This window comes from Tinamus guttatus, unplaced genomic scaffold (genome assembly GCF_059628265.1).
Source record: "Tinamus guttatus ecotype Peru unplaced genomic scaffold, ASM5962826v1 Tinamus_guttatus_pri_ptg000134l, whole genome shotgun sequence".
NCBI classification, from domain to species: Eukaryota; Metazoa; Chordata; class Aves; order Tinamiformes; family Tinamidae; genus Tinamus; species Tinamus guttatus.
The window spans coordinates 2,260,827-2,273,130 of NW_028288668.1; the positions used below are offsets into that span (position 1 = coordinate 2,260,827).

Consider the following 12,304-nt stretch of genomic DNA (forward strand, 5'->3'; position numbering starts at 1 on the left):
AGATTTGTAATGCAAATATTCAAGTTGGTACAAATGAAGAATGAATGGAAATGTGTGTGTCTATAGTCACCAGAAGAAACAGCACAGCAAAGAGTTAAAAGAATAACCTGTATTGATAACAAAGGGCATTTTCCCAGGTTGCCCTTCCAGACCACCATTCTTAGCAGTAAAATTGAAGAGTGTGTCCTTTTTTTGTCAAGACCAAAGCATAGAGGACTTGCCAGCAGATTATGCACCCTGACAGCAGGATGGCCACAAGATTGCAGTATGTCAGCTACATCACTGCTTTACCAGCTAGCCCATCTATAAAACAAGAGTACAGACATAGTCTTTATGCTCCAAACAAGCTAAAACAGATGGTGAGCAGCAACCTGGCCTAGGGTTCATGGAGGCTAAACTAAGCAAAATTCTGACGCAAAGGATGACTCTATAATAGCTGATGACCCCTAAAGGGTATGAAAAATTTGTTCACAAATTGACTAGTCATTTGAAATGAAGAGCCATGATAAGGACTCAGTACCTAGAGTGCCTTGGCCTCTGTGTTGCACAAAAGTGATGCTGACCAGAGCACCTTCGGTGCTTGTAAGAATATTCATATAAATACAAGTGAATGGAATCTATGAGAGAATGATTCTGAGTGAGTAGAAGCAGGTTATTTATAAATTTTGTAAATAAATGAAAACTTGCTTTTCCAAATGATCCTGCACTGAATTTTGTTATGCTAAATCCATTTCTCATTAAATGATATAGTACCAGTCTTCAAAAGAATAGCAATGTTCTATGCTTCTTTGATTCTATGCAAAGAGAAAAAAAAACAATTGTTTGCTTTTCCAATTAATGTATTTTTGAAGCCCGTCTTAAACATGAAAAGGGACTTCATTTGTGAAATATTAATACTGACATCATTAAGTAATGCAGCTTATGATTGTATTTGGTAGATGCCTGACCCATGTATTGAAAGATGCATGAGCAAGTGATACTCTGCATTACCCCTGTACAATTCCGTTGGGTAATCCCATTAGTGTTACTGATCACACAAGGCTAAAAGAATATGCAGCTACTACATTCTTGTTGTTGTTTTTTAAACACACCTATATACACATATATTACTTAGAGAGAGCATATTCTTTATAAAAACTGAACAACATCACCAGTTTGTCCACATATTATGAAATACTACACTTTGGTAACTTTATGTCATCAAAGCTATATTCTTTTAATTAAAAATCCAGCGAGTTAAAACAAGAAAAAAAGGAGAAAAGTGTAGTGTTAAAAATATATTAATGAGTACTGATGGTATTATATTGATTTACTAAATATGTTAAAGCACAGAAAGCTTTGGAAAGAAAAAAAGTCTTTTCATTGACAGGGTCTGCAGCAGGGAGAAGAAACGATATGCTCAGGACATGCTGAAGTTTCTATGGAAATTCACCCATCATCACTTTAAATGTCTAAGTGACATTTCACTCTGAGATAGTCACCTTATAAACCGTATAATCCATGGAGAAAAACAGGCACCTCCACAAGATGATCTGACTGGCTCATCTCAGAATGACATGAATGTCAGCACATGTCATCCAAGTATAAGTACCTCTCAGGGTACTTATTTCCCTGTCTACAAAAGCCACCTATGGTGACAAGCTTTAGAAGTAAATGTATAACTGAATTTAGAAATGACTCTTTGACCTTGACAGACAAGGGAACATGAATAAATTTTCCTTCTAAAAATGCATACCCTTGAAGTTCAAGCATGCCCCCTCTGCAGCTAGGGAAATTAATGACAAGATAATAAAATATTTTTGTAAAACTCATATTTTTAAGTCTCTTTCATTATTTTATTACTTACTTCTTACATAAAGTAGTTCAAGTCTTGCAAGTTTTTGCATGAAACAGTCCATTCACTTTTCTTTAAAATCTTGCAAAGCAAAACATAAACCAAGTCCTAATTTATGCTAAATGCAAAACCCATGTAAATCCCCTCTCCTTCCTTCCTCTGCCTTCTCTTTAGTTTCACTGGAACGTTAATAATCCCTAAAAGCAAAATTTTACTTTCTGACACAAACAAATAAATGACCATACCTATTATAACGTGCATGCCAAGTCTCGCCAAGTGCTTCGCAGTTTGGTAACCAATTCCTTTAGCACCTCCAGTCACTATAGCAACCTTTCCATTTTGTGTAGGGAAAACTATACGGAGAAAGAGACATAATGCAAGGTTAGTTCAAAGTAGTAATATGATTATAAGATCCACTTTACAGAAGTATACACAAGCATACACAGCACAACAGACCACCTAAGTTGGGCCAGTGAACAGTGCCAAAAACAAACTCCGTAAAACGGTAAAAGGTGTGGAACATTTGACATTATTAACCAGACTAAAATCTTCCATTATTAACAGTTCTGGAAAGACTAAATTTGATGACACAAGAGCCATACATCCAGGCAGAAAAGAAAGGCACTCATTTCTGTTTGCATGCATTCTCTTATCCTGTAATAATCTGTCCTCTGCAAATTTTATCTTAACTTTGTCTAAGGACAGTAAGATATGTGGTACCAGCCAATTCAGAAATTATTTCAATCGTGGCCTCAGGGAAAAGCATCAGCTTGCAGTGAGATATCCTGGAAACTTTGTGAATGGTGAAGGACAGAGCTCTGCCTTTGCTGCAGCAGTAACACTGGAGACAGAGCAAACATCTGCTCCATTGCAAAGCATCACACCCTGGGAAGGGCGGGAAGCTGCTATCCCAAATGAGGTACTTCCTCCTGCCTGTGGACCACCGGGGCAAAAGTCCCCACAACATTAGAAAGGGATTTTTTATTGAATTCACCCATGGGAATGTCAAACAAGAGAATTGGATACTCTCCAGGCTGCTAGTTTGGCTTTGGCACTGAAGTCCAACCTGTTAGAGGACTGAGAAGGGCTAGACACTGCTTAGAATTCCTGTCTGATATTCCCTACATCTTTTTGGTGTTTTTACAAGTACAGAATTTGCATATGAAACGTATGTCTCCTTTAGCAATGCCAGTGAATTGCTTCTGCTTGCGTCGTCTTCAAAATGATGGGCAGTATTGTGAAACCCTTACTCATGAGAGCAGTCAAGGGACCCTATGAAGGTAAGCAATTTTCCCCTGTGGATGAGGGTTGCATCACGTAGCTGGTAGGAAATGTTCCGGCTGTACCAAGAAAGATAGATTACTCCAGCCAGAGAATAGCAAAGGTTGCCATGTGGGGAATTTAATGTGATTGTCTGGGGTAGACATAAGTCAAATATAAAATACGATTTTGGATGAAGTGGCAAATCTGTCATGTGAATCACATCTGGCTTTTACACTACTGAGGTGAATTTCTAATTTGCTTTTTAAAACAAGCCGCTAGACCCTTGTACAGGAAAAAAATGCATTGAATATTTCATTTTGCCACAGTGCAGCATCTGTAGGCAATGTTATAGATAAAAAATGTTCAAAAGATGCCAACTTTCATCTGTCAGAGTGCTTTCTGATTTGTTTTCTAGGTTTTAGGTAACCTCCTTGTTGTGCAACACAAGCTTATTTTTATGTAGTTATAAAATATAGCAATAGTGCTAATACTGATTGCTTTCCTCACAGCAACTTCAAGAAAGACATGGATTTTATTTTTTCTTAAAAATGCAGTTCTCTTCAGTATGATTCAAACTGAAATTCTCTTTTCTTTGGGCAACTGTATTATTTTTTCCTCCAGTATAGAGTAGGAATTATTTGCTATTATTTGGAAACTTAATTTTTTTCAATGATATCCATGTGTACATGTGTCCTAATATATAATCTGAGGTAAATAAAACTCTACCAGGAGTAGAGTAGCAAGAGGTTCAGTTATTTATATGAACAGCCCTGCTTATATCCCCCAAAACTATTTGTTGTCATAAACTCTGAGATGTCCACATTATTTTAAAAGTTAAGATTAGAAGTTACAGTTAAGTTTGATACTAAATACTCAACTAAATTTTCAAATTCATGTAGTTTTTTTTAATTGAACTTGACTTTTTCATGTGATGTTTTTCCTGATCTGTTCTTTGTCACTGAAACAGAAGAGGAGAAAAAATTAAAAAGGGGAAAGTTTTGCAGCTTTTGAAAATGCAAATGGAAAATGAAGCTTCTGAAGAGGAAAAAAGTGTTTTTAGTGTGATACAAGATGTCACTTCTCTGTGAATAGCCCTTGTGCTTCACCGAAATCAGGTAGATCTGAAATTTGGCAAGTCCATAATTTCAAGTCCTTTCGGGCACTGCATGAAAACCACTGCCTGAACAATTTTAGTGCTTAAAAAGGGAAAACAACAGGCGTGCTCTGTTCAGCTTGGGTGGCTTTTTAGACTTCATGAAAACAAAAACACATTCCCTTGTGCCAAGGCTGTGCAGAAGAAAGGAGGCAGGGCTCTGAAACAGACACCGGGCAATACTGCATGCAGGAAGGCAGGCAGTTCGGATAAGGCAAATGCAGAAACAAAGGACAGAAACTGCAAGAAAAATAAACAAAAATGGCCCCCAAACCGATAGGACTTTGAGGAGGAAAATCACACATATGTTAAAAGAGCCGCTCCTCAAAGCTGTCTTTGGCACAGAATCCTACGTCCGGATTCTGCAGTAACTCCTTAAGTGAGTTGAGTCTACACGGCAAGACCCATGGGGAGGCCTTTCAGAAAAGGCTGAACTTGTTTCAGTCCAGGTAATTCCAAGGCACTGCACTGGTGTTAAGGCAAGAAAGGCCGTTTCTGGGCCTTAGGTGTGTGCAGCCTGCATGCAGGAAACTCATATGTATTTGTAAATAAAACTTCATCTAGAAGCCAAAAGCATGCTCTTGTGTCCACTAAGTAATTTTCTTTAGAAGTTTAATCCAATCCTAATCTATATTGAAAATTCTCCTATGAAGGCTTGTAAAGCAAGTTGCATAAATTGCATAAATGCAAGATTTGTTTCCCATAACTCTTCCTTCCTGTTTATTTTTTAATCTTCAATTTACTCTGTACAGTAGGGTATATGATCCAGAGGGGAAAGGAAAGTAATTTCCATTTCAGCTGTCGTGAAACAAATAAACAACTACAACAACAACAAATTGTAACAAAGCAACAAAAGGAGATTCCTCAAGAACTGCTTTGTTTAAACCTGAGTGTGTTATTTTCCTTCTCAGCTGTCTCCCAGTGCTTCCTTCTGCTTCCCTGCTTCTCACCACCTTGTCAACCTGCGATTTCAATTTTATGTTGTATACATGTCAGCATTATATATGCCTATCAAATAAGTTATATTCTCATGCCAAAATAATTCACTTAGAATAAAATGAGTGAAAGAAGAGGAGAAAAAATAAGCCAGGAATAGGAGAGGAGATAACCTGAAGGAAAAGGGGAAGTCAGAAGACCTAAGTGATAACAGATATCACTATGATAAAGTGGTGTTTAGCAGAGGACAGTGAAAGAAAATGCCTGGTCCTATCTTATCCATCAGGGCTACAGGACAGACAAGGGAATTTTTGGTCACTCGGAGGAGGTACATTGCCAGCTTACAAGTAACATCAAGGAAGACACACAGACTTCGCTGTGGGGATGTATTCAGCACATAATATTTTAAAACAGGCCTTTGTAGCAGCTACCTCCAACGACCTAAGAAAGCACTCCAGAAAATGATGATTTTTTTTTTCAAGGGAGGAATGAGGGTTGCAGACACACTAGTAAATGGTAAACATCTGTTTATTTAAAATGGGTACAGTATATAGCTTCCACAGAATACGGTTTTAAATAGGCTTAACACTACATATCACATCTTAATGTACCAGTTTCTAAATCTAAAATGGGAAAGAAAAAATGCACTGAAAACTGAAACAAATATTTTGGGGAAAAAAAAATCCCTCCCATTCTTATTTTCTTCCATCAGCAGAACAGGTGCAATTTTCCCATCCAGAGAGACAGCCTAAAATAAAAAAGTGTCTCTACGAATATGAGATGCTGTTAGTTTTTATTTCACCACCGCCAGCCAAGACCAAATCCAGGCGCAGTGTATAAGTCAGCTCTAACCCCTTACAGTAAAAAGCGGCCCGCGAATCCTCCTGGCACGCGGCTGAAAACACCTTTTTCCCAGCACGCCCAGGCAGGGGCCCCCCAAGGCAGACCCGGGCGCAGGCGGCTGCTCCCGCAGGAGCCGTCTTGTTTCGCGCGGCAGCTTGAGCTGAGCGCGGCCCGGCACGAAGAGCCCCTCGGGGTGGGCGGCTGCGACGTCCCACCGGGTCTGCTGCACCCGGCAGATCCTCCTGGATACTTCTGGCACCTGTGTGAAACATTCCCGCTCGCTCTCTGCTTCTGCTCCCGAGAAGCAGGCAGATGCTCATCCCGGTGATGGAGGGGTAGCTCCGGTTGCACGGTGAGCTCTTAGAACTGCAGTAGCTGATGCTGGTGGAAAACCCTGACCGGGCTCTCTGCTCATTTGCCCTTTATGTTTAAGGAAACCCGCCCGCAGCCTTCACGCACTGATTTACCCAGCCAAGTTAGGACACAGGATGCTCTCAGGCTGAGGGCTCTGCCTGCATCTCAAATTATTCAGAACAAATAAGCTCATCTACTCTGAAAATGGTTTCAGCTAAAGCAGAAAAAAGGCAGATTTATTCTGGAGTAAGAATACGAAAGCTCAAATATGAAGCTCTTTTAGAACAATTACTGTGTTTTTAAGCATACTTTTCCTTAGTCTGAAATAACCTCCATGTATAGACAAATCCTCACACACACTATAAGGAATTTAAGGCAAATTCTGTGTTTTTTGAAACAAAATATAAATACTAATTTTCTAGATGCTCTTAAAGGGAGCTGACAAGATGTCTGTGCGATTGCTAAAACCACAGAGAAATAAAACAGAATGCTGCTCTGTGTCAATTACCAGTCCCTGCTGGCAAAATCTCAACTTCAGGAGTAGGAATGGGGATAATTAAAGTAGTCAAAATAAAACAGAAGTATTAAACTGTCTTCTTTGTACTATGTAAACATGGAAAATGCAAATCCCAGAAAAAGAGCTCCCCGTAAAAGTTGATTGCTTTGGTATTCTGCAAGCTTTAAAACACAGTCGGTTCAAGGAAAAAATATATATATATTAAAAGTTTATTATGAAGTACAAAGTAAATTGCTTCAAGTTTTTATTAAGTCTCGTCTCTTACTCTATTAATCCTGCATCTGCATTGTGGAATATTATGAGTCATTTGGACATTAAAATATAATACCTTTATATTAATCTGTTCATTAAAAACTCTTTTTAAGACAGTAAAAGCCAAAGGCAGAATTTAGATTGACTGAGTAAATCTCCCGTCCTTATCTGTCAAGAAAGACAAGCACTGCTGAAGGCATCCAACGAGCTGGTCAGAGCGGCCACCCGGGACCTACGGAGCAGGGAGCTGCCTGCACCTCCTGCGCCAAGCACTTAGCATGGGGGAGTCGGCGGAATTTTTACCGAAGAGACCTCCACAGGCAAATCCTAACAGTTATTTTTTATCTTCCTCTTATAACTGAGTAATCCACATGCAAATATTATGCCTGAAGGTAAGTGGCAGAACCACATATGAAGAAAAAAAAAAAAAAAGAAAAAAAGAATAAAGCCACCATGAATATTTAGTTTGATGACAGAACAACAACTATCAAGCTTGGAGCTTGTTCTGAGTGAGAAAAAGGAGGTAAACTGTAATTTGCAGCATTAAACTAAGGCCACAGGATATGGGACAATCAAGTTCTCGCTGACTGAAAAAAATCATAGAGTCCAATCTGCTGCAGAATTACCAAGTAGTTTCTCTTGTCCCAGAATGTTCCAACTCTTTCCTCCAATTTACGCTGTGATAGTGTTGAGGTTATAGCCATTTACATCTATTTCTGAACAGATGGTACAAAATAATTCATTTGCTACTATGGGAGGTAGTCAGGAGACCCTTGGGGAATTCATACAGGCTTCAGCAAAAGACTTCTGTTTGAGCCTTATAGTAATATCTCCAAACACTTCCAGCTTGGTAGAAAGCTAGTACTCAGCATTCACACTCAAAAAAATCATTCCAAGATGTAGACAAGTTATACATCCTAAGGGAAAATATTGCATGTTAGGCATTCACATCCTGAGGAATAAATGAGCCTTTTTATTATTTTATTTTATTTTATTTTATTTTATTTTATTTTATTTTATTTTATTTTATTTTATTTTATTTTACTTTGACATAATCTTTCACTAGTAGAAAAGAGGCTGCAAGTCATAAGCTTGCAGATTATCTTTCAAATGCAAATGGTCTTCCAGAATTTGCACACAAAAATCTGGTCTGCGTCTGCTGCTTCCTATCACTTTCCTAAGGAGCATCAGTATGTAATCAAGATTGAAGGCTTTTAAGGTTGGAAACCAGGTAGGTGGCAACCAGCCTGACTAGTCCTCCTATGATATGGTATTCTGATAGCTTCATCAGTTTCAACACTTTCTGCTCATGAACAACTGTCATGTGCCCATGCAGATCAACTGGCACATGACCAACAAGGTCCAATGTATCCTGAGTCATTTGGAGATATTGCACAGGATAATTCTTCTGCACAGAAAAGTATCTCTTTTCAAGCCGAACTGGAGATTTGCATCAACCAGGTGACAAATCTACCAGCTTTTGTCTGGCTTTATGTTCACAAAAGAAGGGAAAGTCAAGACTCATGAGCAAACAGAGGTATTGGAGAAAGGCTGGCCTTGGAGTTAGTCGTGGGAAAGGTGTTGAAGAACCAGAACAGCAGGAGGAACCAAGTCATGGAAATGATTCCCTCATCCTACAAACGAATAGTATCTCAAAGTGCTATTAATGGAACAACAAGAGTCGGAGGTAAAAATTTCAGCAGCTAGAAGAAGATCTAATTTAAGAATCCTCCCACACAGTAACTGATAGGGAAGGTGGATCATTAACCAGCGTTCCCAAAACCACGGTTTTACGTCCTGGTGACCAGGCACCTTGGCCTAAGGCTCACAATGCTCCTAACAACAGTGCACCAGTGAGCCAGGCCACAAATAGCTCACATCTACCAAAATCAGGCATTCAGAAAAGTTGCACCCCCCATATTTTGGCCTGGGATATCCTAAGCGGGAAGGCGGGGGAGAGCACAGAGCGCCAAGCGGGCCCTCGCAGGGCCCAGCAGCCCGAGCGCAGGCGTGCGGCCTGGCCAGGGCCTGCCGCAGTTCTGCTGAGCTGTCCCACGCCTGGCAACCCGGCCGAGCCCGGCTGCCACAAAGCTGGGACGAGCGGCCGAAAGGTGGCAGGGAAGTAAATGGCACAGAAAAGCAGGAGAGGCTGGAGCTTTGCCAGCTGGAAAAGCAGTGTGCTCGCCAGACTGATGTACCACATGTAGCCCCATCTCTTCCCCACCTCATCAATACAGGAACAAGTGATATCTCTTCAGGTTTATAAGCAACTACTGGTAATCTATTGAGCCAGACTATTATTTTGCTTTTTACAAACTGCCAGCAAAAACAACCAAAAAAAAAAAAAAAAAAAAGCAGCCTATCATAAGGTTATAGCATTTGTGTAGCTTTTTGACACACAAGCCAACTTGCTATTGGGAGGGAGCGATAACTTTTGCAGGCAAGAAGACAAGCCATTCACAAAAGTCAGAGAAACAACTTCCTAAAATCTATTATAGGTCTTTAAGCCTGGACGAGTCATAAGCATATGGGAAAGCCATACACAGAAGATTAATATGCAGATAGGTCCTCATTTTCTCCTATTCTTCATCTCATTTGGAGGCTTTGTGGGCTATTATACAGATAAGTAGTATTACTGGAGCACAATAACACTATTAAAAGATTGTATCAAAACATCTACAGCAAGACTCAGTTGCATTAAAAGAAATCCATATTTTGGAAAAGAAGATGCAAAATAAACTGGTGCAGTAGTAAGAAGAGAGTTACAACGCTAGCATTACAGGACTGAAAGAAATATTTTTTTCTAAAGAAAAATCATGATACCATAATTGAGACATATTTTTAGAGCAACCGCTTTTGGCAATCAAAAATCAAAGCCTTATGATAAGAGATCTCTTTAGCAAAATTAGCAGGGGGATCAGTGCTGATGCCCTGGAAAACTTCATTTGCATGACACACCTATCCACAATTCTTCTAATGATTCTTGGAAAGACGGGACAAATCCAGGTAAAGGGAGAAGTGTGTAGAAGGCGAAGTGGGAAGGAGAAGGAGGAGGAAGAGAAGAAAGAAATACTAGCCTCTCTCTCTCAAAAAAAAAAAAAAAACACTCCATGGAAAAATAAAACATTTTTGTAGAGAAGAGGTAATTTTCAAGTGCTTCAACTCCTTTTCCTCCTCTGCTCACCATCTTTCCTACCTCCAAGGAAACTTAGCTGAAAGAAGACAATAAGCTCTCCAAGTAACTTAATACACCTGAATCACAAAGCTCTATATAGAGGTGCTGTTCTCAAAATATTCAAGCAGAGAGACCTGTACAGACTGCTTGACCTACTGCTACTTCCTGATACCAATTGACTGAGATTTGGCAAGTGGAACATGCTGAAAATCAAGGCACTGTAGCCTCTAACTGGTAGGAAGGAATGTTAGAGCTCTTGCCAAAGTCATCAGAAAGTTGAATATTTTCTTTGAATTTGCACATGTATTTTCAGTGCCATTTCTTCTAAAGCTTGTGACTGGAGTGTTTCCAAATGGAAATGATCTGCCTAGTTAAGAGAGCCTGAGGAAACTGCATTTTCACACACCTTTTGATTGGAGTTTGAGTGCCTTAGGACTCAGGTCCTCAATAGGAGGGCCCTCAATAGGACCATCAATATTACTGATCCTGGTCTTTTTTTGATACTGCTAGACATGCCAGAAGGACAGCACAGAGAAGATAATCACAGTTTTCAAATACAATGTAGGTAGTAATTTTATTTACTTCACTCTGACTATGAAGAACTTTTTACACCAATAAACTATATTCAGGCTTTCTGCAGTCAGGCCCTTTGATCATACACAGAAAAAGTCTAAATGTGTCCCCCAAAACAGGTAGATGCTGAGAATGGAGAAAACTAAGGAATGTGGCTAATTTGGATACTTTGCTTGCAATGCCAGAGCTGGCTCTCTCTTAGACAAGGGGACACAAGACTGCATGGAACAATGGTCAGATAAAGCAGATACCTGATCTTTTTGCCATTCAAGTTCAGGCTGATCTCGACAGTGAATTATGTTGTTGGGAGCAAACTTGCTGCCAACAAATATGGAGCTGCCTAAGGTAAAAAGAGCAAAAATAGAAGGCAGGGTACAGCTCCTGAGTTTTAAATCCCGCTATGACCACGCTTGCCAATCTAGGGTATTTTTTTTCTTCAGCCAAATCCTGTATACTATCTATACTCATCTATAGATAAGAAATTTGAATCTATTTTTTTACAAATGCCAAATAGATAGATTGAACTCACCATTATACACCAGCCAGATAGGAGATACTACAGTACAGTAGTAAAATCTGCCAGAAGTTTCACAGGAACACAGATTTGCCCACAGTCTTCAGTGGAGGACAAAACTCTCAACTACACACATGAATGTGTAGGAACAGAAGAACATTAGGCCTGTAGGCAGGGATGGAAGAGACAAAGAAGGGGGAGAGAGAGAAATAACAGAGAAAAATTGCCTTGGATCTGCAAGTATAGTTATGTTTCTGCCAGCTCAATGCAGACTTTGAACCAATTCTGCCAGCATTTGCTAGTCTTTGTCTTAAGCATCCCTGCTATTTCAAACTTGAACTAGTTTTTTTGCTGGAGAAACACTAGTCTCAGGTACAAGGACATTTCAGATATGGTCTGATAATACGTTGACAAACTCGTGCAAGAATATTTGGCACAGCACTGCCTGCTTATGTTACACCACACAGGGCATATTTTGCTAAACCATGCAATCATTTTTTCTTGGGGACAGATGCCAGTAGGGACTAGGATAAGACCATGAAACTCCCTTGTTAGTTTGGAAGAGAATCAGGGGGCTTGTTGCCATATAGCCAAATATGAAAGGCTCGTGGGGCATGAACGCTTCTATGTCATTGCACTCCCATGTAACATGAGAAGTTACTGAAGGGCATGGTACTAAATCAGTTCAGCCAAAGCGATCTACATATGAAAAGTCATGACTTCTCTCATACAAAATATTTCACAAAAATATAATAACACAGTGTTTTGCAAAATAAGAACAAGAAGGTCATTGCAATAGTATGAAGAAATCCTGATAATTATTATTGTACACAGGTTAACCACACCCTGAATGTTAAACTAATGGATTTGTTAAAAGGACCAAGAGAAGA

The 12,304-nt window shown here is 39.6% G+C and overlaps 1 protein-coding gene across 1 annotated transcript in view; it reads right to left on the reverse strand.

The window, feature by feature from the left end:
* Nucleotides 1-12,304, reverse strand: part of DHRSX (dehydrogenase/reductase X-linked) — a 167,361-nt gene that overhangs the window by 127,695 nt on the left and 27,362 nt on the right. The window contains exon 2 of the mRNA XM_088521845.1: nt 2,080-2,187. Within this exon, the coding sequence (XP_088377971.1) occupies nt 2,080-2,187 (108 nt within the window). The remainder of the gene's footprint in view (nt 1-2,079; nt 2,188-12,304) is intronic.